At 49.6% G+C, this 25517-nt stretch overlaps 7 protein-coding genes across 7 annotated transcripts; 3 read left to right on the top strand and 4 right to left on the bottom strand.

Annotated features, from left to right (window-relative positions):
• On the bottom strand, positions 1-1102 carry EAH_00023690 (60S ribosomal protein L24, putative; the record flags this gene model as incomplete). The annotated part of the gene is made up of 3 exons (XM_013396822.1): positions 1-135; positions 355-501; positions 923-1102. The coding sequence occupies 3 exons, from the start codon at positions 1100-1102 to the stop codon at positions 1-3; spliced, it is 462 nt and encodes a 153-aa protein (XP_013252276.1).
• Positions 1103-4684: 3582 nt separating this feature from the next.
• On the top strand, positions 4685-5005 carry EAH_00023680 (hypothetical protein, conserved; the record flags this gene model as incomplete). Its single annotated transcript, XM_013396821.1, has 1 exon — positions 4685-5005. One exon carries the CDS (start codon positions 4685-4687, stop codon positions 5003-5005), a length of 321 nt encoding a protein of 106 aa, XP_013252275.1.
• Positions 5006-6834: 1829 nt separating this feature from the next.
• Positions 6835-7893, bottom strand: EAH_00023670 (Aspartate-ammonia ligase , related; the record flags this gene model as incomplete). The annotated part of the gene is made up of 1 exon (XM_013396820.1): positions 6835-7893. One exon carries the CDS (start codon positions 7891-7893, stop codon positions 6835-6837), a length of 1059 nt encoding a protein of 352 aa, XP_013252274.1.
• A 2914-nt stretch (positions 7894-10807) lies between these two features.
• On the top strand, positions 10808-17646 carry EAH_00023660 (Vacuolar protein sorting-associated protein 11 homolog, related; the record flags this gene model as incomplete). The annotated part of the gene is made up of 23 exons (XM_013396819.1): positions 10808-10831; positions 11101-11275; positions 11467-11665; positions 11784-12015; positions 12256-12335; positions 12476-12605; positions 12789-12951; positions 13049-13218; positions 13374-13472; positions 13644-13744; positions 13903-13969; positions 14117-14198; positions 14311-14550; positions 14730-14808; positions 14961-15110; positions 15510-15553; positions 15728-15894; positions 16000-16211; positions 16440-16548; positions 16668-16791; positions 16913-16964; positions 17339-17450; positions 17566-17646. The coding sequence occupies 23 exons, from the start codon at positions 10808-10810 to the stop codon at positions 17644-17646; spliced, it is 2892 nt and encodes a 963-aa protein (XP_013252273.1).
• A 625-nt stretch (positions 17647-18271) lies between these two features.
• EAH_00023650 (hypothetical protein, conserved) lies at positions 18272-20365 on the bottom strand (the record flags this gene model as incomplete). The annotated part of the gene is made up of 5 exons (XM_013396818.1): positions 18272-18741; positions 18859-19069; positions 19188-19369; positions 19478-19956; positions 20055-20365. 5 exons carry the CDS (start codon positions 20363-20365, stop codon positions 18272-18274), a joined length of 1653 nt encoding a protein of 550 aa, XP_013252272.1.
• Positions 20366-21752: 1387 nt separating this feature from the next.
• On the top strand, positions 21753-22746 carry EAH_00023640 (ubiquitin, putative; the record flags this gene model as incomplete). Its single annotated transcript, XM_013396817.1, has 3 exons — positions 21753-22047; positions 22169-22307; positions 22419-22746. 3 exons carry the CDS (start codon positions 21753-21755, stop codon positions 22744-22746), a joined length of 762 nt encoding a protein of 253 aa, XP_013252271.1.
• Positions 22747-23219: 473 nt separating this feature from the next.
• EAH_00023630 (hypothetical protein, conserved) lies at positions 23220-24354 on the bottom strand (the record flags this gene model as incomplete). The annotated part of the gene is made up of 2 exons (XM_013396816.1): positions 23220-23476; positions 23934-24354. 2 exons carry the CDS (start codon positions 24352-24354, stop codon positions 23220-23222), a joined length of 678 nt encoding a protein of 225 aa, XP_013252270.1.
• Between the last annotated feature and the right edge of the window lie 1163 nt (positions 24355-25517).

The raw sequence follows: 25517 nt of genomic DNA, 5'->3' as shown, positions 1-25517 counted from the left end.
CTACATCAGACGAGATGCCGCCATCTTCTGGCGCGGGACCATCTTGGCAGGGGCAGCGCGAGCCCCTGGAATGACTGTCGTCTTTGGCTTCTCCTTCCGTTCCTTCTTCTCCTTAGCAGCAGGCATCTTCCTCATCTGCAGATGCAAAACAAGGGAAACGCGACTAACCTCTCTCTCTCCATTTACGTATCTACATGTGTACAGATGAACATAAACGCGTGTATATTATATATATAATGCATATTATAATGCATATTATAGATACAAACGTCCTCTAGTGCACAGATAATTGTATGCACGGATCTTTATATTTGGCCTTTTCAAATTCTAATACAAAAGAATGCTTGTTTGTACCTTCGAGGCGTCCGGCTTTGTTGCTCTTCTTTGCTTAATTTCTTCCAAAGAAATCCCTACAATCGCCTTCTGCACTTTCGCCCCCTTTCGCGTTCTGCGCTTCGCAATGGACTCTCCTCTGCTCTTCTTGTTGGCGCGACGCCAGACCTAAACCCCAGATGCAGCAAACCCCTAACCCTAAATCCTAAAACCCTAAACCCTAAACAACCTTAGACCCTAAACACCCCGGAGCAGGAAAGAAATACAACAGAACTGTTCGGCCCCGCCCCTATTGGCGTTCCTTTCAGAAGAAACAAACCATACTGAGGCTGCAGCTGCTTCAGTGTACGCGGACCTTAGCACCGAGCCCTCACCAAACATCAGGCGCGGTGACTCTGGCCGCAAGTACGAAAGAGAAGAGACAATCTACCTCTTCAGAGCTAGTCAGCTAACTAGCTGGATACCTTAATTGCAAGAAGGCAGCATGCAAGAGCGCCCCTGCTCCCCACGCAAGCCGCAGTAGTAATGCAGGCGCCAACAGCACCAGCAACTGCGACAGCAGCAGCAACGGTTGAGCATGCCAACGTACCAAAGTCCAGCGCAGCTTCGCCGCCTTCAGCTTCTGTCTGCCGAGGCGCGCCTCCTTGGAGTGTATGTACGTGTGCACCTTTCCATCGCGTGCGACGAACTTCTGCCCCCGCCCCGGGTATATACGGTATTCGCTGAAGGAGCAGAGCTCAGTCTTAATGGTGGTTTGTACGGCCGCCATCCTCGCAGCCTGCGCAATCATTGCATGCATCCAAAAAAAATTGGGTATATTGCTGTGTAGTTTACAGCGAACTTTGAAAATAAAGAAAAACATAAAGCAACAGCAGGAAGCCAGTGCATGCAGAAACAAGGCAAGCATAGAGATGGAAGGGGCGGCGACGAAGAGAGCGAGAGAAAAATTCAGCGTGTGCATACACCACAAAATATTTCATTGATCGATTACCCCCACAACGCCACAGAATTCAAACTACGAACAGAAAAGAGCAGCAGAGGAAAGAGAGCAGCGGAAGATGCCTCCGACAAAGGTCTCCGCTCTCTGGACCGCGAATTGCATAAACTTGCATAGAATAATATACATTAAATATAACACAAAGGAAGAGAAAATGCCGAGAAAGTTAAAAACGCGCTAACGCTGGAAGAAACGCGGCGGGCAGCAGAGGAGGACAGTACAGGGGAAAAGAAGGGAAATTCGTGCAACGGCTGCAACTGCTTTCTAGGAACCACAAAGGCCTCACTGTTTATTAAAATAAATCCTCCAAAATAATAGGACAGCGCCGGCAATTTCCTGAGCTTTTTCTGCTGCTTCCTTTAAGACAGACGAAGGCCACAGCCATGGCCTATGCCACCTCTGCACCCACCCCACATACTCGCCAACGGGGCTTTGGGGCTACCGCGCATCGCATGCGCGCTCCGAGCTTCATTGCGATGTATATAATCGCTTTTTTGTATTTTAACAGCTGTATTTTCCGTTTTATCGCTGGAACTAAGGGGAACATCATGCCTGTAGCATCGTATGGGGAAAGTCCCATAGAATGTGCGGGAGCGAGCATCGCATTGGTTGCACGCGACAAGCATTGAATACTGCACATGGAGTGCCTATGGAGTTAATGAGCGCATAAAAATGCCGTTTGGGAATCTTTCTATGTGGGGCTGCATCCCCGCAAGAACTGCAACGTGAATCGCTGCACGTAACGAAGACAACTAGACTCTTCGATAGTAACCAAGTATATTCGAGAGCTGCAGTGGAGAGATGCGGTGGAGGAAAATGCTAACATAAGATTTCACCACAAGCCTATGACATTCTTTGCAGTCCTATTATCTCCTGGGCAGCTCAATGCGAAGGGCTGCTAAATGTGCGAGAACGGGGCGGCCCGTCATGAACTGCAACGCGCCTTGCTGCAACTGGTGCTGCTGGGCGATACCAGATTAGCGCACAGTCTGTCCTCTTCTCCGGCATGCCCTAACATTGTAGAGCATTCTTTAAAATTCTATGTGGGCCCTCAGGGGCTTGCCTCCGCGGAAGCCGATATGGCCAGTGCATTCGAGAGCCCAATAATTTACCAGATATACTCGCTATCTTCTGGATATGCTGGGGGCTGCGAGTGGATCACCAAAGTCAAATAGTGGAGATAATGCAGAACGCTGCAAGCGGTCAAGGAGCTATTCGAATCGCGTCATGAGAAACCTTTTACTTCCCCGTCATCTTGCTTATCGGCATGAAGGCAACCCAGAAGCTTCAACTCCGGTAATTTTTCTTCATCATCACCAGACTCTGTTGAGCGCAAGCTAGATTGCACTTTCGTTTTGCCTTTTTTGAGCAGTTCATCTGCTTGCCATTTTTCCTCTTGAAAAAGAAGAAAAATGGCATAGTAGGGGTATCGTGCTTGCAAGTAAGCTAGAGGCTTTCGGGCGACTGTTTTCGATACGACACATCGAACGTCCAGTGAGTGACTGGTCCGCTAGAAGGCCCTTGTTATTAATTAAATTTGGCACCTCTTCCTCAAATGGCGCCCAGTTCGGCTTTTCCTCGACTAGCAACTGGATCAAGCGCCCCAAACTGACGCCCTTCGTGAAACCACGATGGGGAACCTGCATTTCCCTGTCGTTTTTGGCAGAGTCCCCTACTGGGTTTCCACTACTTTTTCCTGCGGAGACCCATCCTTTCCCTAGGAGGATGCAGGCCCTGTTGAGAGAGCGTAGAGGTGCACTATCTGGTTATTTCTTGGGCAGATAGACCTCAATATCTTTTCTGGAGGCCGCTATCCTGCCGTCCACTGAGCCACTCGCAGCAAGGGGAAGGTTTTGGCATGATGAGCTGGTCCAAAGGAGAAGTTCTATTTCGTGGCAGGACGACGCATTTTTGACTTGAGCCCACGTTTTAAGCCCATAGTTAAACTGATTTTCCTGTTCTTTCTCCGACAAGCGAAGGCTGCTCGCCCAAAATTCACTAGTGTATAACGAGTTAGATTCCACTTCCTGGCCAAAGTTCCAGATAATGAATCCGCTTCGTAACCAATGCCAAATCTGCCACCAATTTCAGGCCATTAATACGATTGATCGACAGGAAAAATAAATGCATTAATAGATGAGAAGGATCACGAAATTCCTACACTAGAAGTGCAATGCGCCCCATTTGGACGGCCGGAACTTTCGGGGGAAAGACATTTCCGATTTGACGGGCTGTGGATAATGCGCTCGTTCCAATGCCACCAGGCGTTCAGCCTTCGGCCTTGCCCCCCTCTTGCTCGCTGAGAGCAGATCCTGATCAATTTGCAATTTTCGAGAAAGGGGATAAATTTGTAAAGCCGATTCATGGAGAATGCTTAAGATTTTTCTGTCGTGAAGCGTCTTCAGAGCTAATCGGTGGTATGCACCAAACAGCCCAGTTGCATGCGTTTGGCCCCCAGGTCGCACCTCCCCCTATCGGGTCATGAGGTTCTGCCAAGTCTAGTGCGAGCCTCTGCCCTTGAACGAGGACCGTCCTGTGGCGCAAAGAGCCAGATTATTTCAAACAGGGGCTTCTAAAGGAATGTTGATCTACTGCCCAGTCTTCATGCGTCCTGGGCCTTGCATTCCAAGGGGAGAGGGATGGTGAATACTGAAGGGCAAATATGTGTTTCGCATCTGTCTACGGAGTTAGTGCATTCAGAAAGGGGGCGGTTTGTCACGAGTAACAGCTTTCTTTGTCTCAACTCCAGCTGCAGGGCAGGGCCGCGTACAAGCATAAGCAAGTCCCGCATTCTGCATGCACTAACACCGTTGACAGATGTTAAACACATACTTTTCCTTCAGTATTCACCCCGCACGTGACTCGAAATACCCACACCAGCTTCTGTGAATCACTTTACACAGACGTGCACTGTCTTCCCAGGCCGTCAGGCTGAATATCCGTATTCCTTGTGCGCTATGCTGTCTAGAAGCCTTTCATATGTATATATTACGGTGTATCTGCAATATATATATTAATATGGTTCGTAGGAATAAAAACAACAACTGGCTCAGTCACACTCCACTCCTGGCTGGCGCAGCATCGCAGACAAGGATAAGCTCCTCAAAACTATTGAATCAATAGGCACCATCTTTAATGCTTGCAGTATTTGTTAGATTTAATTGTTCCTTAAGGGTTAAGAAACGGGAGCTTATAGTTCGGCAGTAGGAGCCCCTGAGTCGACGCGTTCTCTGAACCCAAAATCATATCGATCGAAACGGGGTTGCATGCAGGTTGCTGTCTGGCTGCTCTGCAAATGAGTGTTGGGGTTTTCTTCGTCTTTGCTTTTATTTCGTAGTGTTTAGCTGCATGAAGATGGCTGCAATAAATCCCTGCCTCCGGCTGGTGCACATCGTCTGCTTTAAGTTCAAACCCGACACTCCCGCGTCAGTGCACCAGAGCATGGCTGCTGATGCAGAGGGGCTAACGAGCTCCATAAAGACTATTCAGTTTACCCTCTTTTTCCGCCCCTCTTTTACTGAAGAAAGAACTAAAGGGTTCACCCACGTGCTGCATTCCCAATTCAACAACCGGGCCGACCTCGAGACATACGCTAAGCATCCTCTCCATTTAGAGTTTGTGGCGAAATACAAACCTCACTTCGAAGACGTGATGGCATTTGACATTGAAGTATAAGCTAAGGCCATACCAGCATTCACTTTATACCGTAGGGTGGGTGCTCAATGGAACTGGGAGGAGGGCCCGTGTACCAGCGGTACTCAGGAGAAGGGTTTGATTGGGAGCCTCTTCTGGTCACAGGAGAGAGGTCACAGAGGCTAAAGCTAGAACTCAGGATGCCTTTTTGCAGTGGGGGTTGCAGTGGAAGCATCTGCTTGTGCAGCCTCTACTGCGATAGATGCTGACGTGCCAGGGGGTACGGTTGCACGGAGTTCAGCAACAGCACCACCCAACGTTACAGGGAGCCTTCAGAGAAAGCCTATCAGCTCAATAGGCTCTGCTGTAAAGCCCAGCAGCTGCTGTCGCGTGCGGTGGCAACTGCTGCTTTTGCCGCAGCATTAAGTTGCAGCTTATCATTTCTTTAGCATCATAGAACTTCTGCTAACCATTTGCTTTTTTTGCTACGGTTTATTAAGGTGTGATGTTTGTGCATAGAACTAATGAGGCTGAATACTCTTAGCCGGTGCCTGCAATGAGGGCAGACGCCTGAACAGCTTCCTGCGGCAGCCACAGAAAACATTTACTCTATAACCAATCACTGCATGGTGATTAGATTTAGCTGGAAGTCAATAGCGCACGGTGGCTCTCTGGGTCCTGGGCTTCTGGCTGCAGCCTGCTGGTGAGTCTAAGGAGGCTGCACTGAGGTATATGGGATCAGCCGTTTAGTGGAGACTGAACAGTCACCGTAAATAATAGATAGAAGTGCTTTGCACGGGAGAACGACAGCCTGAAGAAGACGCTGCACTCCGTTGAGTCCCACGTCTTCTGCATAGCAACAACTCACAAAAGTATCACACGCAACACGAAGAACGGTCCCTAGTTAGTTCATTTCCTCCTGTACGTAACACCAAATTACAAGCCTGTTGTGTCTGGAGTGTTCGTGAAGGGAGACTCAGCACGTTTGTGTCTGCTAACTCAGGGAAGTTAATATACATACGGTTTGCCTACTCTCTTGCTCATGCAAACAGTGCGCAGTTCGTAAACGCAAGGGATGCAAGCGGGGAGCAATTTTCTAGCTTTCTTCCCTATAGGAGAGTACAACTCAAACCCCAGACAGGCCAGCGCTGCATAGCTAAATCTTCTCAGGCGAAAGTTGGATTTGCCTAGCTGCCTATTTCAAATAATTTCCACTTCAAGTTTGGTGGAGAGTTGCAAGCAATGCGCAACAACCTTCGTGGTTGAGCAGATGATGCTCGAGTGTGCAACAGCAGAAGAGTTGCATGCACCACCCCACTGAGGCATGCTGCGGTTCTGCTTGCGACGCAAGATAGAATGCTGGGGCCTATACAGATGGCCGCCTCACACAAATGACCGCAACGCCACCCTTGTGTTTCCTTGGCACTTTAGCAGAAGGCGTCGCGTTGGAGGTCTAATGAAAGTGGATTACACAAAATTATAAAAGGCATACTTGTGGGCTGCAGGCTTCAGAGAGATTCCCCTTGCAACTTCACAAGATTCCCCCGGCAACTGCGCAGGAGTCGCTACTACGTGGGATTTTTTCTGCTGCAATATGGAGCCCTACAAGGAAGAGGGGCTCCTTTTTTTCGGTTTCGCAGTACACCAGTAGTGTATAGCAACAACAGATAAAGAGGAAAGCGGCCTCTAGGCTGCTTTCAGCAACTGCGCCGTACAGTATCCAAGATGGCCTGTGAGAGACCGTGCTCGGTGACACCCTTCCGCATTTTTAGTCGGAAGTGGGAATTCGCTGCAGTTCTCGGCCATTCACTGCATTGGGAAAAGCATTCAATACCAGAGTAAACGCTTCGTTGGCGTTCCGTTGGTTCACGTTAAAGAAGTGTTATTCCTGCCTGCCGGTATTCCTCTACCATTTGTTCTGGCCACACAGAACACTGGACCTCCCCAATATGCATCTTCCTCAGAAGCAGCATCGCAACTCTTGATTGGCCGATGCCTCCTCCAATGCAAGGAGGCAATGCCCCCTCTAGAACTTGCTGGTGAAACGGCGATTCCAAGGCGTCCTTAGAAACACCGGCAGCTTTTGCTTGCCGGAGCATTGCCTCCGCATCAACGCGAATTCCCATGCTGCTAAGCTCCAGAGCCTTGCCACTCGTTGGGTCAAGCACTACAATATCGCCGTTGAGTCCTTGCCTCCCATCTGTAGCCACCGTTGTGTAGTCATCGTAGTCCCACGCCCGGACGCCATGCGGGGCGCCGTCCGAAAGCGCAGCGCCAATGCCCCTGACGAAAATGGCCCCGTACTCTTCGACAGCTTTTTGCTCACGAAGGGCAGGAGGGAGATCAGGCCACCGGTCCGCCAACTCCTGCGAGTGCAAAAAGGTAATGCTGGGAGGAAGGCACGGAGTCAGCTTTGGGAAACGCTGGCACAGCAGTTGCTCCATCTCCAGGAGGGCTTCGTAGATCTTTTTGACGGTGGCTGTTAGATATTCCGTGTTTCGATCTTCTTTGTTTAACTTCTGCTCCCAGTCCCACTGGTCTACCAGAAGTGAGTGGATCGGGTCGAGGACTTCATCTTTTCTTATGGCAACCATGTCGGTAATGACCCCCTCGTGAGCCTGTATATCGTATGTTTCAAGAGCTTTGCGCTTCCACTTAGCCAAACTGTGTACAACTTGAATGGGCCTGCCTGGCAAAGCCGCGGCAGTGAAGGCTACCGGCTGCATAACACCGTCAAGACAATCTTGCAGGCCAGAGTGCCCCGCAACGAACCGAGGAGCAACCACGGGAAGAAGAGAAAGTTTTTTTGAAAGCAGTTTCATAAATTCGCTCTTCAGACACTGTACAGCCAGCTCCGTTTCACGCAGCGTCAGGAGGGGGTTGTAACTCCGAGGCAAGCAACCCCCGGAGGACACAGGAGGGTTATCCATGGCCAAAGAAACAGCCAGAGTCTCGGTAGGCTCCTCTCTTAATTTCTATTCCCTTCTAATTAATTCAAAAACGAAAAACGTAGGCAGTTGCCGTTCGTTCGTATCTCTGTGGGGCTTTCGCAGACTGTGTGGGACTCAGCAGCCGCTCGTCATCTGCATGCTGCGGAGTCAAATCGGGCGTGCCCTTTTCAGTAAAAACCATACTCTCTCTTTCTCACTTCTGAAGCCCTTCATATCTAGGAAGTCTCGGGGTGCAGCATAAACGGTGGGTTAAAGGCTGGGTTTCTCCCAACACGTGGTTATATAGTTGAGCTGTCACCTGTTGCCAGCGCTGAAATTTCGCTAAGAGTAGTCTTATGAGCTCACCATGGTGCCATATTTTGGTGAAAGGAAAATTAGAATGATCGGTTTTGTCAGTTTGGAGACAGGCATAAGGCGAAATAAGGGACCAGTACCCGCCATGTTGACCGTCATTTTGGATCCGCCAGGGAGATGGTGTTGCTTTCCTGATTTGACAGACCCCGTTTGGGTTAGCAGAGGTGAAACTAAAGTCTTCCGGGTGGCCCCATTTGGTCATGCAGTACTGCGTGGAGTTCAATGCACTGGTATGATTCGGGATCACATTTCTTCGTCCATGTCTACGAACCCCTGTGTGTCGGTATTATAGCTCGCCGTCTTGCTCATATGTAGAGGGTTCTGGCATGGGCAGGCGCCCGCATTGCGCCTCCTGTGCAGGTCTAGTTGTTTTAGGTTGTACAAAGCCCGCCCGCAACTACTTTGTCAATTTCTGTGTCAAAAGCCGCAGGAACTGACTCATTACGGTGGGCAGCAGAGACACAAAAGGAAATGTGTAATATGGACCTACAGTAGTTCGTGTTTTGGAGAGGGCCACGGGATTCCCATCAGCTTTCGTTGAGACCTTGAGGAAACCGTTACCCGGAGGCCAGAGAAGGACCAGTGCCGCATTCTGTCACTCCAGACTAATATATAGACAAAATGCTGCTGCCTTGTTTGCATCATCGTGCTACACTGTGGGCTTGAACAGTGCAGCAAGAGGCTGAGGTCGGTCTATACTGTAGTACGCCGAGCTTCAAAATAGATGCAAGACAGAGATGCATTAGGCCTCCAACCCGCGGCAATATATCCGTAAGATTTGATGCAGAGGAAGAAATACATAGACATTGTTATTTTTATCTTTACCTACTTCTGGCAAAGCGAATATGTTTTTTTGTAGTATGGCTTCAATGAAGTTAGTATGTGGGCTGGCTACTGAGGGCCAAGGCAGTGTTCAAGCATTTTCTACAAAGCGCAGGCAAGACAATGAATTATTCATGGATTTTTTTTTGTGTAGATCATTTGATGATGAAATATATGCTATGATACCTTTATTTTCATAACGTCCACATAATTCATACCTATTTTAAGATTGCAGACAATAGGTGTAAAAAAAAATACTATGTATACAAAATTTAACTAGAAAAACTAAAAGAGTAAATTTAGGAGGTTTAGTTTGGTAGTGCAGTCGAGATGTGGCAGCTTTGCGGCAGGAGTCCCATCAAGGTGCAGTGCAGTTTATGGCAGACCGACCTTCACGCGCAACAGCCCCATGGCGAGCATCGTCTGTGTAATCTTCTCTACACTCTGCCCCGTTGCAGGTGAGGGCGCAGATTGTTCGATCCAAGCGTGGGGCTGGGGAACTATAGCATGTGAAGAATGCAAATTAAGAGTACGCGAGGTCAAAGACTCCCTAATGAGATATCTTTCCGGCGGCTATTCGGTCGCAGCAGGGTTTCGAGCAAAACCCCCAGGAGCTATGAAAAATTTACAGCAAAGGGGAGGTCTATGACTGCACTGACTGCCCAGAAAGGAGTGTGATAGGCATTTGCTACCACCAATCCTTTAGATCACCAGCATCGAGGCACAGCCCGCACCACCGCAACCAGTTGCATTCCATGGCTTCACTGCAATCGAGTTCTAAGGGGACGCTTCGCATGAGTCATGCTTGCGAAATCATGCATCGTACTATTTTACGCTGCAGTGCAGGCATTAGCTACCCTAGACAAACGCAAGACATCACTTCACGTGGCCGGCGCGTAGCGGTGATGATAAGATATCCCTTGCGTTACGAATTAAGATGTTGTCATATCGATTAAAGCTTTTTAGCTGTGTACTTCCGACTCGGAGCAGAAAGTGCCGCTTTCGTCTCTGCGGATTCGCCATCGCCAGTGAAATCCGGCTTTCCACACCATGGGCGGCCTAACTGTGCTCATGTTCAGCTCCAAGACAAATTGCAGTGCAGGAAAATAAATAGAGATAAACTGTTAATATCGCTATTGCAACGCTATACATATTTACTGTATCTCGCGAGAGAGTTTTGAGGGCAACGCAGAGCGTTGACTCGTTGGCAGCATACGCGGGAGTACTGCGGCTGAGCATTTGGATGCGAGGTCTGCAGTAAGCCCTATCCTTATCAGAAAACACTTTTTTGAGGGGCAAACTAATGAAGGTCTGTCACTAGGTGAAGTTCGCAGGGAGATTCCAGGGAGACAGTTGTATTTGCGCTCTACCCCCCATTCCTTTGCTGGATCGACGCATGCAGCCATTGGACAACCATCCGCGATATTTGTGTCTGGAGCAACTGCTCGTTCTACTCGGTACCGCTTGTAAGGGAGGAGTTAACTAGGGAGAAACTAGAAGGCTGCACAGCGGTTCCTTGGGGCCTTCAGCACCGGCTAACATAGACGACAGAGGGTGCAAGTCTCTACTGGCAAGTTCTTAGAACTTTCGCCAGACACTGGGACTAGTCCAGGATTGATATAAATGACTGCATGTGAGCTACGATTGTGTGGCTGTTGTGCTGACATGGCCTGGAGGCTATTAGACACTCGACCCGCTCCAGCATCAGCATTGCCCAATGGAGCCGCGCCTGTTGGGAAAGGTTTGCTTACACAGCTGCTACAAGTGACCTTGTGCTAGTTCTGGTATGGGCGTGAATTCTGACATTACGTCTGATCACAGGTTTTAGAAACTGCCGTGATGTATCACCTTCGGGGATCGGGCATTTACGACGCAGGCCACCCCATAGATATTTCGGCAGTTGAGCTTATTTACGCCCTCAATAACGCCTCCGTTGTTATTCTTTGAGGCTAGTCGCTGAGGTCCGGACCTGCTGTAGTGCATAGCACTTACAGCGCTTGTTTGCGTCAGAGGGTAAGAATGCAGCAGCTGAGGCGCCTCAACTTCTTTGACCGCAGCATTGTCGAAAGGACCCGTCCTCTCCCTTTAATAACCAATGGATCGGGCACCTTCAGAAGCGTCGGAGGCACTTCAGCGGCGGATATGCCGTGCCCAGGCCAAACACAGCAGCACGCAGGTGCAACAGGTATTCCACTGCTGCATGTTAGAAGACTGACCAGAATGAGGCATGTTGGTTGCGTTGTGTTTGGGCTGGTAGTGGCATAAGCGAACAGCAGGGGAGTGCTTTACGAAAGGGGACGCTTTATATCTAATGCGCCCAATGCGCTGACGAGTTGACTTGTAGACATTGTTATTTCACCATCTCTTGTGTGTCAGGGCCTCCCCGCATGTCTCCGCTGCCGTGCTCGGTCATTGTCTGTACGGTGGGGACTGATTCGGGCCTGTGGATGGGAGATGATGCAGGCATCTTGCACACGTTAGACCGTGACTTTCAGCTGAAGTCTCTGAAGTGCTTTGACATTTGTTTTGTCGCAATGCATGCTGCCATCTCGGCGAGCTGCATTGTTTGTATTGGGTGGGTGGAATACTTCCACTGCGCATGGTGCGCTGAGTGCCTTTTCTTCCCCTTTGTTTCTTGCGGCCACAGCTGTCTTTTTCAATGTCTACCACCGCTCGTGCTGATGCATGCGCAGGCGAGACGTCCCTGCCGAAAAACCAGGCAAAGCGGGCGCTGCAGTTGATGGATCGGGACAAAGCGACGACCTGCGTGTGCGTCAAGGGGTTCTGAAGTATAAATGCTACAGCACCACTCAAGTAGACGCCAATGGGAATCCCGTGCTTCTCCGGGAGGCAGGCCTTTTCTCTAAGATTCCAGAACAAGCTTTCGTTTGCTCGGACATCAATCAGAACTTCACTATGCTTGCCGTATGTTAGGGGGCACTCAACTTTCAGGCGGTTTCGAAGCCCACTCCAGATGCTGAGATGCAATTCCCAATCAACTCCCACAGGGCCTGGTTTCGGTTTTGTGGGGACGTTCGTTGGCCGTGACTTGGCATTTGGTCGACATTAACGGGAGGCGTAGACCTGGCGGATCCTGCAACGGTTCTTGCGTACCTGCCTCTGAACACTGACGTATTGACTGCGCGCTAACCTTGTGAGCTTCAGGTTGGCACCGAAACTGCTGGCATTTGCCTTTTCCGCGGCAACTTATTGAAGGAGAAGACCTGCCGCTTGCGACTGATGAGGTAGGCAGTGTGTAGCTGCCATTTTTGGAGGTCTAAGACCATTTGAATTTCACCAGTTAAACTACGGGTGGTGTCACTAGGGTTTGAGGTTCTGCTGCCCTTCCATTTGCAGACCATTCTTTGCAATGCTTTTCTTTCAGGGAAAGCGATGATCGCATTGTTAGCGTGCGCTTCCTGACCTCAATCTCAGACTCCAAGTTCCACTACATGCTTGTGTGCTACGCCAGCTCAATAACTTGCTACGTCGTGCCGCTCAAGGGAGAGCCCAAGGTTTGTCTTTGTTCATTTGGGGGGAGTCTTCTATGAATATATACTGAGTGTGAAACAGCCGGGAGAAAGGGGAGGCCAGACGGCTTTTGTGCGGGTCGTGCTTAGCTGCTGCGAACTGTTTTACTTTTTGGAAGCGCTTGGCCTCAAAATAATCGTTTGTCTGCTGTCATGGATACTGCGCAGGTTTCTCACACAGACAACGTGCCCGATGGGTCTACTCTTGTTGTGAGCGCGTTGCCATCGCTTGGCACGTTTGTTGTACACCATGATCAAGGGATATTCTGTGTCGATCCTGATCAGGGCAAGCGCTTCACATGCAACCCTTCGTGGCACCGTGCATTGAATAGTGCCCATTCCTGCATGGGGTTGTTTCAAGAAAGGCGAAACGACAGAACTGCGTGGAGTTGCACGATTCGTTTCCGTAGTGTACTGATTGGGTTCAGGTAACCTGTGGGCCCTGCCAGCGGAAGGCCACTGCCACATCTTGACCACTTACAAGTCCTATATTGTCTCCGTCACGACCGAGGAAGCCCCTGCCGAGACTGAATTTCCCAGTGCAGAAGTGACTGGCAGTTTGCTTCAAGCATCTGCATCGCTTCCATCCAAGAGTACGGTACGTCTCAGTACGCATATTTCGCCAGGGTAGGTGCCCGCCCACAACAGTGTTTGACACGCATGATAGCGACATAGAGTTGATATACGGCAGGGGAACCGAGTTGGTGTAATACCACCGGAGCGTGCTGTTTTTGGTGACTTGCTACTCCGCAGCAGCACCAGACACTGACTATCCACCTTTGCTATCCGGATCTCCGACTTATCGCATATTCATCACCCATGCGAGGAGTCCTTCATGTCGTCTCGGCAATGGTAAGTTGCCAACACCAGTGTTGTGTAGCAATACCTCGCTACTGCCGGTAGGGTGAGGCGAGCAAGTCCAACACTCCAGACGTTTTCCGCTGCCTCTGGGGGAAAGTGGCCGTCGCTAGAACTACTTGTGCACAGACTTCCCGGTTTGCTGAGCTAGTATGCTTCCTGCAGGATACACTCTTCGTAATTGCTAAAGGAGGTTCAACGGATAGTAACGTATTGTTTGATGTGAAAGAAAAAAGCTTCAATGAGCGCCTCAGCATCTTGCTGCGGTGAGCAACTGCAACCTCAAGGGGTTTGAACACCTTCTCCATCATTTCATCTGTTGTGCAGCAGCAGCAGCGGCAGGCAAGCACTCTTCAACGAGAACAGCAATCTTTGTTGCGTTTGTCAGTTTAATCTAACGAAGCTGCGTGGCTGCCTTCTTCAGGAAGCGGCTCTTTAACTGGGCTGCTGAAGTTGCCCTCCAGGATCACCAGCCGCAGCAAGTGTTCCAGGTAAGGCCAGCAAGAAGCTTGCTACTTGGCACCACAGTCGTCGGGAGGGGGATGAGGTTGAATGTACTGTGGTAAAATGGGCCTAGAGGAGCAGCTGAATACGATGATGATTCTTGGCAGGTATTCTACGTGAATTGAACATTTCAGGAAGTGTACCGGCTTCATGGGGATTGGCTTTATTCTAAGAATATGCCTGAAAGAGCAGTAGAAATGTACATCAAGACAATTGGTGAGGCGACGTCAGGATGTTTTCCACCACTCGTAAGTTCCTTACGGAGGACACCTGCGTGCTTGATCGCGTATTTGAAAAACTTCTGCTGCGTCCGAGATTGGCTCTACAGGGTTTCTAGAACCGTCTGCCGTCATCCAAAAGTTTCTTGACGCTCAAGAATTGAGGCACCTTGCCCTGTACCTCCTCCACCTCCATCTGGCAGGGTGTGCTATGCAGCAACACACTTTGCTCTTTTTCAAGTGCACTGCCAGGCTGAAGGATGATTCCCTTCTTGCCAACTTTTTGGAAGACCCGCGTATCAGCAAGACCTGCTCTTTTGCGGCTGCACTCAATGAATGCCGACTAAATGGTCAGTACTAAGGAATTCATTCAAGCTTTATTCTCTGGGTTGACTCAAACTCAAAATTTCTTGCCTGTTCCATCGGATACTTCATATTTGTGGCACCTAGTGGTGTGACCATTCTTCTGCTTGCAGCAGTGGGGAATCCTTACCAGTTCTAGTGAGGTGCATGCGATTGCCCTGTTCAGGAGACACGGAACTTGCGTGCACAATAGCCAGCCGCCATGGATATCATGATGAATATCTATCGTTGCTTTTGGAAACCCAGTAAGCCTACCTGTGACGGTTCCAGTCTTGCTTTGTAACCACAGGGCAAACGCAGGCTTACGATGACAACGTTGCAAACAATTTCCGTGCTTCTGCTCATAAGCGTATCTCGACAAGTCTTTATGATGCTTGTTGGCTCAATTGTGTCTCAGGAATTTCTCAAAAGCAGTGGAGGTTTTGAAGCAGGTCGATGCGCCGACTGCGTGTTCGCTCTTGCTAAAACACGGCAGCACCCTCCTTCGACACAGCGCCATTGATGTTCTTCTTCTCCTCAGCCAGTTTATCACGGACTACCACACAAGGTTGGAAAACCAGCATTATCACGGACGTCATATTCTGTAGTTTGCTGCACTGCACACTTGGCTGCCTTCATTTATGGATGCAGTACCTGAGTAATATTAGCGATAGTATGTATATAGTGCCGTTTTTGTTGTTTGCAGCGTCGAAGTCTTTATCCCTCTGTTTGTTGACGATCCTGACGTGTTGCTGCTATTCCTCTCCGTGCTGGTACATGGAGTGCCAGTGGCAAGACGTTTAGTTCCGCGCCATGAGGCCCTTTGCAGTGACTCAAAACTGCAGGAGGCAGTAGAAGAGGCGAGGCTAGCTATTTCTGCCACTCCTTCAATATTGGGGTGCAGCCCATTTTCCTCACTTCTGGAACTGCTTTTGCGTAGGCTTTCGTGCATTGGTGCTTAGCACAGAGGCTGGCAGGAGGCGCTAGTGGCGCGCGATGAGGAAGAGCTCAGTGCGATCATTGCGTTTCAGTTTCTGTTTCGGCTCTGTTACAGCACCATGGCCTCTACAATGCCTGCTGAGTGGAATGCATTTAACTGATACTGTACGTGATTCCCGTTTCATTAATTCATGGTTCTTCACGGCGTATAGGCGATGTATATTTGGATTGTTTGTGGCTTTTCAGGCAAATGGCACGCAGCTTACCGCCCACTTCTGGATGACAGCAGTGTTTCCAATGGTCTCACAGACGAAAATCGGTGTCTCCTCGGCATGGATGTTTGCGGCAAAGCTGTCGAACTTTCTTCTTTGTACGCTGAAATACTACGGAAAACTCTCAAGAGCCGATCAATGGTAAGTGTGCTCTATTTCTGTACTGTCAGGTGTAGTGTTGACTTGCCGAGCCGCTTATTCTGAGTAGTAAACGCTCCCTATGTGCGGACGGGTGGAGTTATGTAGACTCATGAAGAGCAATTTCGGTCGGCTATCTTGTGCACCATCTTCGGTTTTGAGGAGGGAATGATTCTCGAGTGCGAGAAACGACATGAGCTGCAGCTTCCCGTAGCCTATTTTGAAGCCAACAATGACATATCAACCCTTCTTAGGTTCTGTATGAAGAATGGATCGAAGGCACCTACACTCTGGACGCAGACCTTGAGCATTCTCGCTTCGTGAGTTTACGGAGTCAACCATCCCGTTCGTACACCGTTACATTATTCCTAGCAAGCTTGAAAAATGCCTTCTGTGCGCTATTATTGTTTGCCTTGTCAGCCAGAAAGGGATGGAGCGTCAAATCAGAGAAGTACTAATGCATATTGAGGTAATACGTGGTGGTCATTTGTTAGCTGGGCAGAGCACGAACACCTGTAGGTAGGCCTGCGTTGCACCTACGACACTAGATTTTCCGCCTGTCACTTCTATATTGCTCAGCGGCATCGTCTACTGCCGCCGCTGACGGTTTTGGAGGTCTTGCAGCAGAGCCCGGCGGTTACGCTGGACGCTGTGAAGGTAAAACAGCTGCCCATTTCCCCATCGTAATGACGCCTCGATTTTCCGCGAACTTCCCATTGTTGAACGTTTACGTTCAGCGCCGGTTGCACGGCTCACCATGATTGCTTTTTGCGCAGGACTATTTCCTCCGGGCAAGCGACGAACTCAGCGAGCACCTGGAACAGTCTCAGGCGCTGCTGCAAAGCGACAGGGCTGAAGTTTCGTATATGGCCAAGGAAATCGACCGGTACAAGTGCAAAGGTGCGGGCACAGAGTTAAAAGCCCCCTCATTGCTGTGCTCATATCTCCGATGGTCTGCGGAGCACACGGCGTTCCTCCCGAAAGTAAAATGAGTGGATATTTCGGACGATGTTATGCATAGGTGCAGCTGTTAATTGCTTGTCAGACAGGCAAGTTCAGCAGGTTAACTACAGGTAACTACGCTTGAGAGTGCGGGCCTCTTTGGTTTGCTTGATGCTTCAGCTCAAGTTTTTGAGTCGGAACGGTGTGACTTTTGTTTCCTCCCAATTGAACTGCCTTCCGTCCACTTTCGCTGTGGCCACTCATTTCACATATATTGCCTGAGCAACAACGGCGACAACAAAACTGGAATTCTCCAGACGGAAGGATTGTCACATGCATCTTACTGCTGCGCGATATGCACTCCGCAGTTTAATGCAAAGCGCGTACGTTCATGCAGCACGTCACCTGTGCAAGATCTTTTGATGCTGTATGAGGATGCCGCTCCTCTGCCACGCTGACCTCACCATTGGTATTGTGATATGTTGCAGTTACTGCTTTCACAAAGGGAGGCAGAAGCATGCAATACAGATGACTTCTTCAAGTTCCTTCGGGGATCAACAGATGGCTTTGATTTTATCTTGAGTTGCTTTGGTCGAGGGTTGTTCCCATTGCGGCTGGTAAGCAGCACTGACGCCAGTGGGCCAGTGGGTGGATGGTGGGAGTGCGGTCGAATTTGCTTTCCCTCAAAGCATTCCGTGCAGTTTTGTGTACTTGACTACGTGCATTTTACAGAGGAGGATTGGACTTGTAACAAACGACGTGACGGGCCTGGATCCACTTATTCGGAGTTACTCTTGCACGGGAGCAATTTGATTTTATTGATTGGAGATTTATTGGCCAATCCCGGACGCGACCTACGTCCGTCGGCATCATGGAGGCTGAGAATATTGCGTGGTCATGAAAAAACGTCCATTTCAGAACAAGAATGAAGGCACAATAAGTGCGCCTTAACCTCTGTATCTGCCGTAGTGTAAAGTTTTAGCTATCGTAGTGTGGGAAAAAGGCGCCCTTCCAGCTTATTAGAGGAAACCACCGTGGCCTTTCCCGTTGACTGAGCACTACGGTGCCTTTTCTAGTTAGTTAGTAACTACTAACTAACTCCGCACTAAGCGTTATGCAGTTAGCTTTTGGCGTAAATAAACCAAGAAACTGGGTGAAGTCCTCGGCCCTTGCGCCCACAAAATGGGGGTTTAAAACGACGATGGAAAACATCCCATCAGTAAAAGGTCGCGCACTCACGAAGACATAATCTCAGGTGAGTCGCTTTGGCGTTGATACGCCGTATGGCTCTGTGGGTTTTGCCCAGTTGGATGCGTACGAACTAAATGGAAACTTGCAGACGACTGACAGCATTTTTCCCCTTCAGGGTGACTACCATTCATCAGCTTGGCATTTTGCAATGTCGAACTGGAAGACGGCTGTCGGCTGCTGCACTTCTCTACGGATGAGGCTGAGACGTGTTGCGCTTGAATGATCCGACTTGAGTCATATCTTGTGTACCGCCCGGCACGAAGCCTTGTTTAGCAAATTGCGATGACAGCTGGCACACCAGGGGGCTCATTATCCCTACATTCTGGGCGTTTCCTGACAAGATGTCACTCATGGTGGTGGCGGGAATGCCAGTGACATCGGGGTCAGCCCAACCGGGTGGCACATGACCACCGAAGAATTTTTCTAGTCCAGTGACATCACTTGTCATAATTCCATTGGAGAGGGCCTTCACAAACTCTGGGGGCTCCGTGTTCGGGAGAGGAACAAACTGGTGGACTTCTATCGCATGTAGCTTGAAGGATATAGGATCCAGCTCTCCTCCGTACTCAGGTGGTTTATTGACGGCGCCACGATAGACAACAGATGGCTCTAGCTCATCGGAAGGCTTGTTCTTCTCTTCCGAAACCGTCTCAGCATCTGAAATCGCACATCGAGATGTCGCACAAACACGGCTTCATGGTCATGAGCACAAATGCGCATCAGCTACACAGTGCCGGCGGCACGCTAAGAAGCCTGGCGCCTTTGGCATCGGACCTGCAGGATCTTGGGTGCCTCCTCGACTCTCTGGTGCTCCTTGGTTCTGAAAGGCAGCGGCGAAATCCGTCGGCATGTTTTCTGGATATCCGAACTTCTCAGCAGGCGTCGGCTTCTGTGCCTCCCCCTTTCCAGTTAACCAGCTCCAAAAGCTCGGCTTTTTCTCGTTTAAGCGAGCCCCACTGCTTTTCTGCTTATCAGAGGCACCTACCTGCGAGAGAACGCAGGCGAATGCATGCACAAGCGTCCCACTTAGCTGTGTTACATGGGGCTGCTAAGGCACTGATCCTACCTCGGCAAATCCAGGAAACTGAAAAGAACCGACTCACCTGCGGAGTGGGCTTTGGATAAACAGGGCCAGGGGGGAGCTGGGGTAGACCTGCTGGACGAACGGGGCTATTGCTGACACTGTTCCCTCTAAGGACCCGTTCTTCAGTATTTTGTTGGAAATGAGAGGCAAAATCTTGCCCCACTGGGTAGTTCACGTTAGCCTCAGTAAGCTGGGCAGAGCCTGGAGCGTATGACATGGGCGCGTCTTTCACACATCTTCGCTCAAAGAGGAAATCCATGAGTTGGCATTAAAAACAGGTATGAGTACACTACAGTCCTTTTATTTTACCTGGATAGAGTCTTTGCTGCTCGGTGCGAACGGCCTTCTCCACCGTTCTGATGTGAGGCTCTTGATGCACTTGCGCACAGCAAGCCGACCAGCCGCAGTAGGGATTGGACGTTTGGGGTTCATCTTGGACATAACGAGTCTCCGTGTATGGGACAATAAGCGGGGGAGGGCAATCAAGCTCAACGTCGAACTTAGGGACATATTTGTATACGGGGACGTCTTGATACTTCTCTTTCCACTCGTACTGCATAACCTCTACCTCCTTAACAACTTCCGTCACTTTGGGGACAATTTTCTCCTTGACGTCTACCACCACTTCCTTTTCAACATAGGTATCCTTGTACTCTATTTGGGGCACTTCTACCTCAATGATTTGTTGCTCGCCTTCATACTTGGGAACGGGCCGAGGCACCTCGCGTATGTCCCACTTGGGGACGAACTGAGGTGCGTATCCCACGTGCACCGGGACATCTACATCTCTGAACGGAAACGCAAAACTTCGCAAGTGGCATCCGGTTGACACTTTGGATGGCAAATCGTACACAAGTATGAAGCGAGTACTTAACTGATCTCTCACCTCTCAATGATTTTTTCTGTCTCAATGGCGAGGTTCCTCTCGCCACAATCAACGTGTACTTTGGGAACATCGTGAACAGCAGACTGATTATAAACCTTGGGAACAATGCTATCCTTGACCTCTACTTGCGGCACCTCTATGTACTTATCCCGCTTCTGGATTTCCTGATAGACAGGCACCGGGATAACAGGTTGATCAGCCTGCAGCCGAATGTGTGCCCTCTGCACCTGTTCCGCTTCACAGGTGAGTCCATCGCAAGTCGGAGTTCCGCAAAACGGCACGGTGCCGCATCCGGAGTTATCTCCTGACATTTTCTCTTATATGCGGTCAGCGTGCTCGTTATCGTCGGCGCTATCGAGGTCTGGGTCTGAAATGGGGCAAACGCAAGCCATTCACTTGACCAAAAATGAGGCAGCCTTTAATTCTACGCCGATATTCGAGATAGGCGTATGGTCTGGGACTAGCACACCGCTCGCAACCAACCAATCGATGCAGCAACCCAGCGACAGCAATAGACGGAGTGCAGGAAGTCACGGAGGAACACCAATGCGGGAATTCTTTATGTTCCCATATGGTCTAACAAGTGTCAATTCTCAAAAGAGTCAACAACTTATCACAACACGTTATGATGGCATCTCGCTCACGAGCTGCCTCGCCATGTGGAAGTTGAGACGGCACTGTTTCTGCATCTAGCGTTTTGTCGGTTCTTCACCTTGCCATCCCCTCAATATATAAAGTATTTACGCTAAAAAACAGAACGGCTCAAGGATAGGTACTGTCTGAACTCCTACAGGCCGCCTGATAATCTCACAGGTCCACAGTGCTGGACAGAACCGTCGGCGATGTGTTGGCAGTGCTGAACGTACCTAGTATGCAGCAATCTTGGGTGAAAGTCTTCCTCCATTCACCGTCTTTGAGGATACTTCCGTTCTTTTCCCTCAAATGACAGTTTTACCGAAGCCACAACCGCGGATGGCCGAGGCAGCGAGCCTACCCGCAGCAAGCCAGGGCTTGGGTGAGCATCGGCGGCAACGACCACCAACACAGCCGCATACAGCGCACTTGCCGTTGTTATGTGTAGTCATTAGAATAACAGAACGGTAAATTTTGAAGGCACACTATATATGCACAGCAATTTTACTTACTAGTTCAATTTTTGGTTATCCGACGTGCATAGCTACCTTGCTTCCCGTTCGTTGCCAACGGATGCTTGGTTCGGTTGAAGATTGCTCGTTTGAAGAAGTTGGACTCACATAAAAATCAAGGACTGAAATGATTCCATGATGAGCGTTTGCTGTATGGATCTCAGTTGACGAGCTTGAGCCACTTTACCGGCTTGTGCTGTGTCCGCCGATTGGCCGCGGTCCTCTTGCCCACCACACTTCACCTCCGCTCCGAGCCACGCGCAACAGCCATTCATGTCTCCTTGAGTAGAGCGTTGTATGCGTCAAATTTCTCACGTTTTCTTATTCTTAGTATGCTTGATGCGCAGAAGCGCTTGAAGTTTGACGTCACTTCTGTGAGTGCTCGCAGAGCGCAATGATCCACCCTTCCCTAGCCACAGGCGCTGCAGTGGCTGTTTTCTACACGGGAATCTACTGCGCATTCTCACAATTCTTTTCACATTCTGCGATTCTGATTTCCTTTTTAGGGTTTCATAACCTACTGTTGCTGCGTGTTGCGTCATTGCTCCATAAGATGCCGAACACCGAGGTGACACTAATCCTTAGCGACTGGACTAGGGGGAGCAATGGCAAGAAGCTTGAGCTACCTCACATCCCGATGGACGCAGTCATATCCGATATAAAGAAGTCTGTCTTAGAAGCTCTGGACGCAAGCGATTTACAGCCAGAAACGATCCTGCTGTTCGTCGGGACTCTTCAGCTTCGAGACGACAAATTGCTCAGGGATTACAATAAATCTGGCCGATCAAAGCTATCGATAGATGTCTATGAACGTGTAGATATGAACCTAAAGGTTAAGACTCTCCAACGTAAGTGACTAATCTTGCACCGCTTTTTTCAGGCTCCTTTTTCAACGTCGAGTGGATGTCTCCCGCGCGCCCATCAGGTCGCAGAACTCTACGAAGGGCTTTGCACTGTGTGTATTCGTAGATTGTGGATCTGGCGGATGCGTCTGCATACCAGTCTGGTCCTTCCTGTGTCGCCAAACAATAAAAATAACTATAGGTGATCATGAGACAGTTGGCGACCTCAGAACGAAGATTGCAGAGGAGTTGGACGACCCCAACAGGTATGTAGGTTTTGAAGTTAGTGCTATGTGCTCTTCAGGCTCCAGTTTTGTTGCTCAGTTGCACGAGTGCCTGCTATCGGCATGGATAGTGCAATGGCTTTCTCGTTTCAGGTACAAGCCAGAGAACATCAAGCTTACCTTCATGAGTAATATGCTTTTCGATGACTCCCAAACCCTCAGGGATGCGGGTATACACAATGACGACACCATCAACTTGCTAGTTGACTGCTGCTACTGGAAAAAGTCACGTAAAACTTGCAACGAGGGGGCTGCTTCGGCGGGGCTGCCCCATGGGGAAGCTGTAGAAGAGGCTGGACAAGGTGCCGCCGAAGCCGAGGGCGCCGTAGAACAGGCAGCTGCGGAACACAATGGCAGCGCAGCAGCTGAGGCTACCCAAGATGCCCCATTGGTGGAAGATGCGGCGGAAACAAAGGAATAGCCAAAGATGCCTTACACGCGCTTTGCCAATGTGGCAGGCATCGCATTTGCGCCGTCCTGGGCTGGACCATATTTTAGGAGGAAGGGACCGTAGCACTACATTTCTTTAGGATCGCAAGCCTTTCGAACTTTGGGCATCGGCAAGAGTGGGATCTCTGAATAGCATTGAGTATTAAAGTGTCGACTGGGAATAAGGAAATGGTACAAAAATCGCGAAATGTCTGTCCCTCAACTGGGTTCGAGCTTGTCGACTGCTAGTTCACTCGTGCTAATTGCCAGTTTTTGCTGTCTTCTGGCACGCCGTCACAGTTTAAGACCCCCACGGGCAATTCTGTAGGTCACTATACATAGCACCACCCAAGAAAGCGTCAAAGGACCGCAGGACAGTGTAGACGGAATGACTGCTGAAATATGCAAAATATGAAGACCATGGTTAATTAATGCAGTCAGTTACAATCAAAAAGCCTCAGGTTCTTAGGGATCAAGCCTATTTTCTTCGTTGGTATTCTCTTCGTCCGGATCACTTTCTCCTTCATCTTCTTCCGACCCTCTTTGCATCTCCTCATCATATGCTGTTCCTTCATGCTTTGGGCCTGTTGCTTCCTTTGCAGTGCTTGTAACTTTCTGCGCCTTCTCGGATATGTCAACCGCTGCTTTCGTGATTGCCGGCTCATCGGACTGCTGCGCAGCGTCCTTTGCGAACTTTTGGGCATCGAAGACTATATGTTCACCTTAACAAATGTGCGATAGTTTTTGAGTCATGGTGCCAGTTAGCAGACCGTCTTACCGACGGGTTGCTCTACGCCATTAACCTAATGCGGGATAAGCCTTGAAGTGATGTGGAGCATAGTATTCACAGAATCTGCTTACATGGATTCGGAACTGCTGGTTTTCGTCGAGAGAGAAGTCGACATTTGCTGCCGCCTTCGATTCTTTCTCGGGTGTTTTTCGCGGCGGCTGTTTAGCGATAGGTCTAGAAACAGTTCAATAATGCTGATGTATGCCCAAGCAACCCACAGGTGGAGGGGGTGCTTCAATCCGTGCTTCTGTTATCGTGCAGTATAGTTGCTGCCAATATTTTGTCTGGTGGTTTTGCAATACCTCTTTCAGCTGCTTTAATGCTTGGCAGAGTGCCTAGGTACTCCAGTGATGCTTCGTTACTCCTGTCGAACCCTAAACGAATCTCACCTTTGAGACCCATATGCCTGCAGAACCAGGCCTCGGAGAGCGCTGAAAGTATCCCGTTGATTAGACAAGAGAACTGAAGCCCCTGGTACCCGCAGCCACTCACCGTCAATCCAACTATCACGAGCAGCCTGTGAAGGGGCGCAGAGAACCTGCTCAGCACCTCTGTAGTTGAATGAAAAACCTGCGGCAGATGCAGCATTGGTAGAGTCCCAGGTTGCTGTCTAGGGTGGACAGTCCCACAATTAGGGGAGTCTTCAGTTGCCTTCACTGGGACGTCCACGCCTTCCCAAAAGAACGTGCTGGGCATGCGGAAATCGATTGTCTTTGAACGCCCGTAAAGAAATAACCACGAATTCTCGGCTGACTTCTTAAGCACTTGACTATGGTAAATTGTGAGTGCAGATCCAGTGATTTGCGCCATGTTGCTAAGCTGAAGGTTAGCAAAAAAGAAACGTATGGCCAAGCTCGTGCACACCGAACCTTGGGTTATTGCGCAGAAGTTCGTCAGGCTGAATACCGTCAGTGTTACTTTGAAAAGGAGATGTTCAAGCACAAGGTGCTATTCATTGGCTCACGTCAGGCACAAAGGTCAGTGGCCCTATCTTCAGGATTTCACAGTCTAGTATGGGTTGTAGGCAAGAGCTTCTTGCAGCAGTATGTTACTTGAAAGCTGATACCTGCAACAGGTCTTTCTTCTCCGCTGGATGTTGACAGCCTCGCTGCCTCCACTAGCGACCTTATCCAAGCTGCCTCATCTGGCATTCGGTAAGAACCTCAGAGAAAACCCGTTCGGCATAGCAAGACGTACGCTCCTGGTTCTCTGCTTCTGATAGCAATAGTGCAGCTTGTTTCATATTATACCTAAGCGTGCAAGCAGCTGATGACAGTATACCAGAACAGTTTGTTGCTTCGTCTGACGTACTCTAGGAGCATTGGGTCTTCTGTTGTGCTCGCCGTAGCTGCAGATCCACGTTTCAGTTTGGAACCACCACCCCGGATACCTGATCGTGATTGTGCGTAAGGAAAGGATTCCCCACTTTGCCCAGGCAATAACTCCTCACGACGCGCGGCCGCCATTGACTGGGCTGCTAGTTCTCGTTTTCTTTGAGCGAGTAAGAGCAGTCTGTCGTAACGATCTGTATTCAGAACCTAAAGGTGCGGGTGGAAAACAAAATGCAGCTGTCAGTGCAAAGAAATTAACCTCAAACTGAGCTCGCAAGTCATCGCGCATATCAGTTACGACCTCATCTGCTGCTCTGGCCTGCAAAGAGAGGAACCTGGCACCAGCTGAGTCTGGCTTCTGAACCGAAGAAAGTCGTCCACATTCTAAAAGTTTTCAACTGAAGGATACCTACGTCGTGGAGCTTCATCCCCAAACCGAATAAGCCCATTATTCCTCTTGGAAAACTAAGATCAACGTTGGTTGCTGCACATAGTTGTACCATCGGGCACCATGCCCACGGCACGAATCTAAGCATAGTTCCAGCTGTTCGGCTGCTGGGCACACACTGTCTCAGCTATGTGGAAAAGGTTAGCAATACGCCGCCCACAGAAATATTCTTTCATGGATATGAGCGTTCTTCC

This window comes from Eimeria acervulina, genomic scaffold, assembly GCF_000499425.1.
Source record: "Eimeria acervulina Houghton genomic scaffold, Eah_scaff182, whole genome shotgun sequence".
Lineage (NCBI taxonomy): Eukaryota > Apicomplexa > Conoidasida > Eucoccidiorida > Eimeriidae > Eimeria > Eimeria acervulina.
This window is presented reverse-complemented; position numbering and strand designations above follow the sequence as displayed.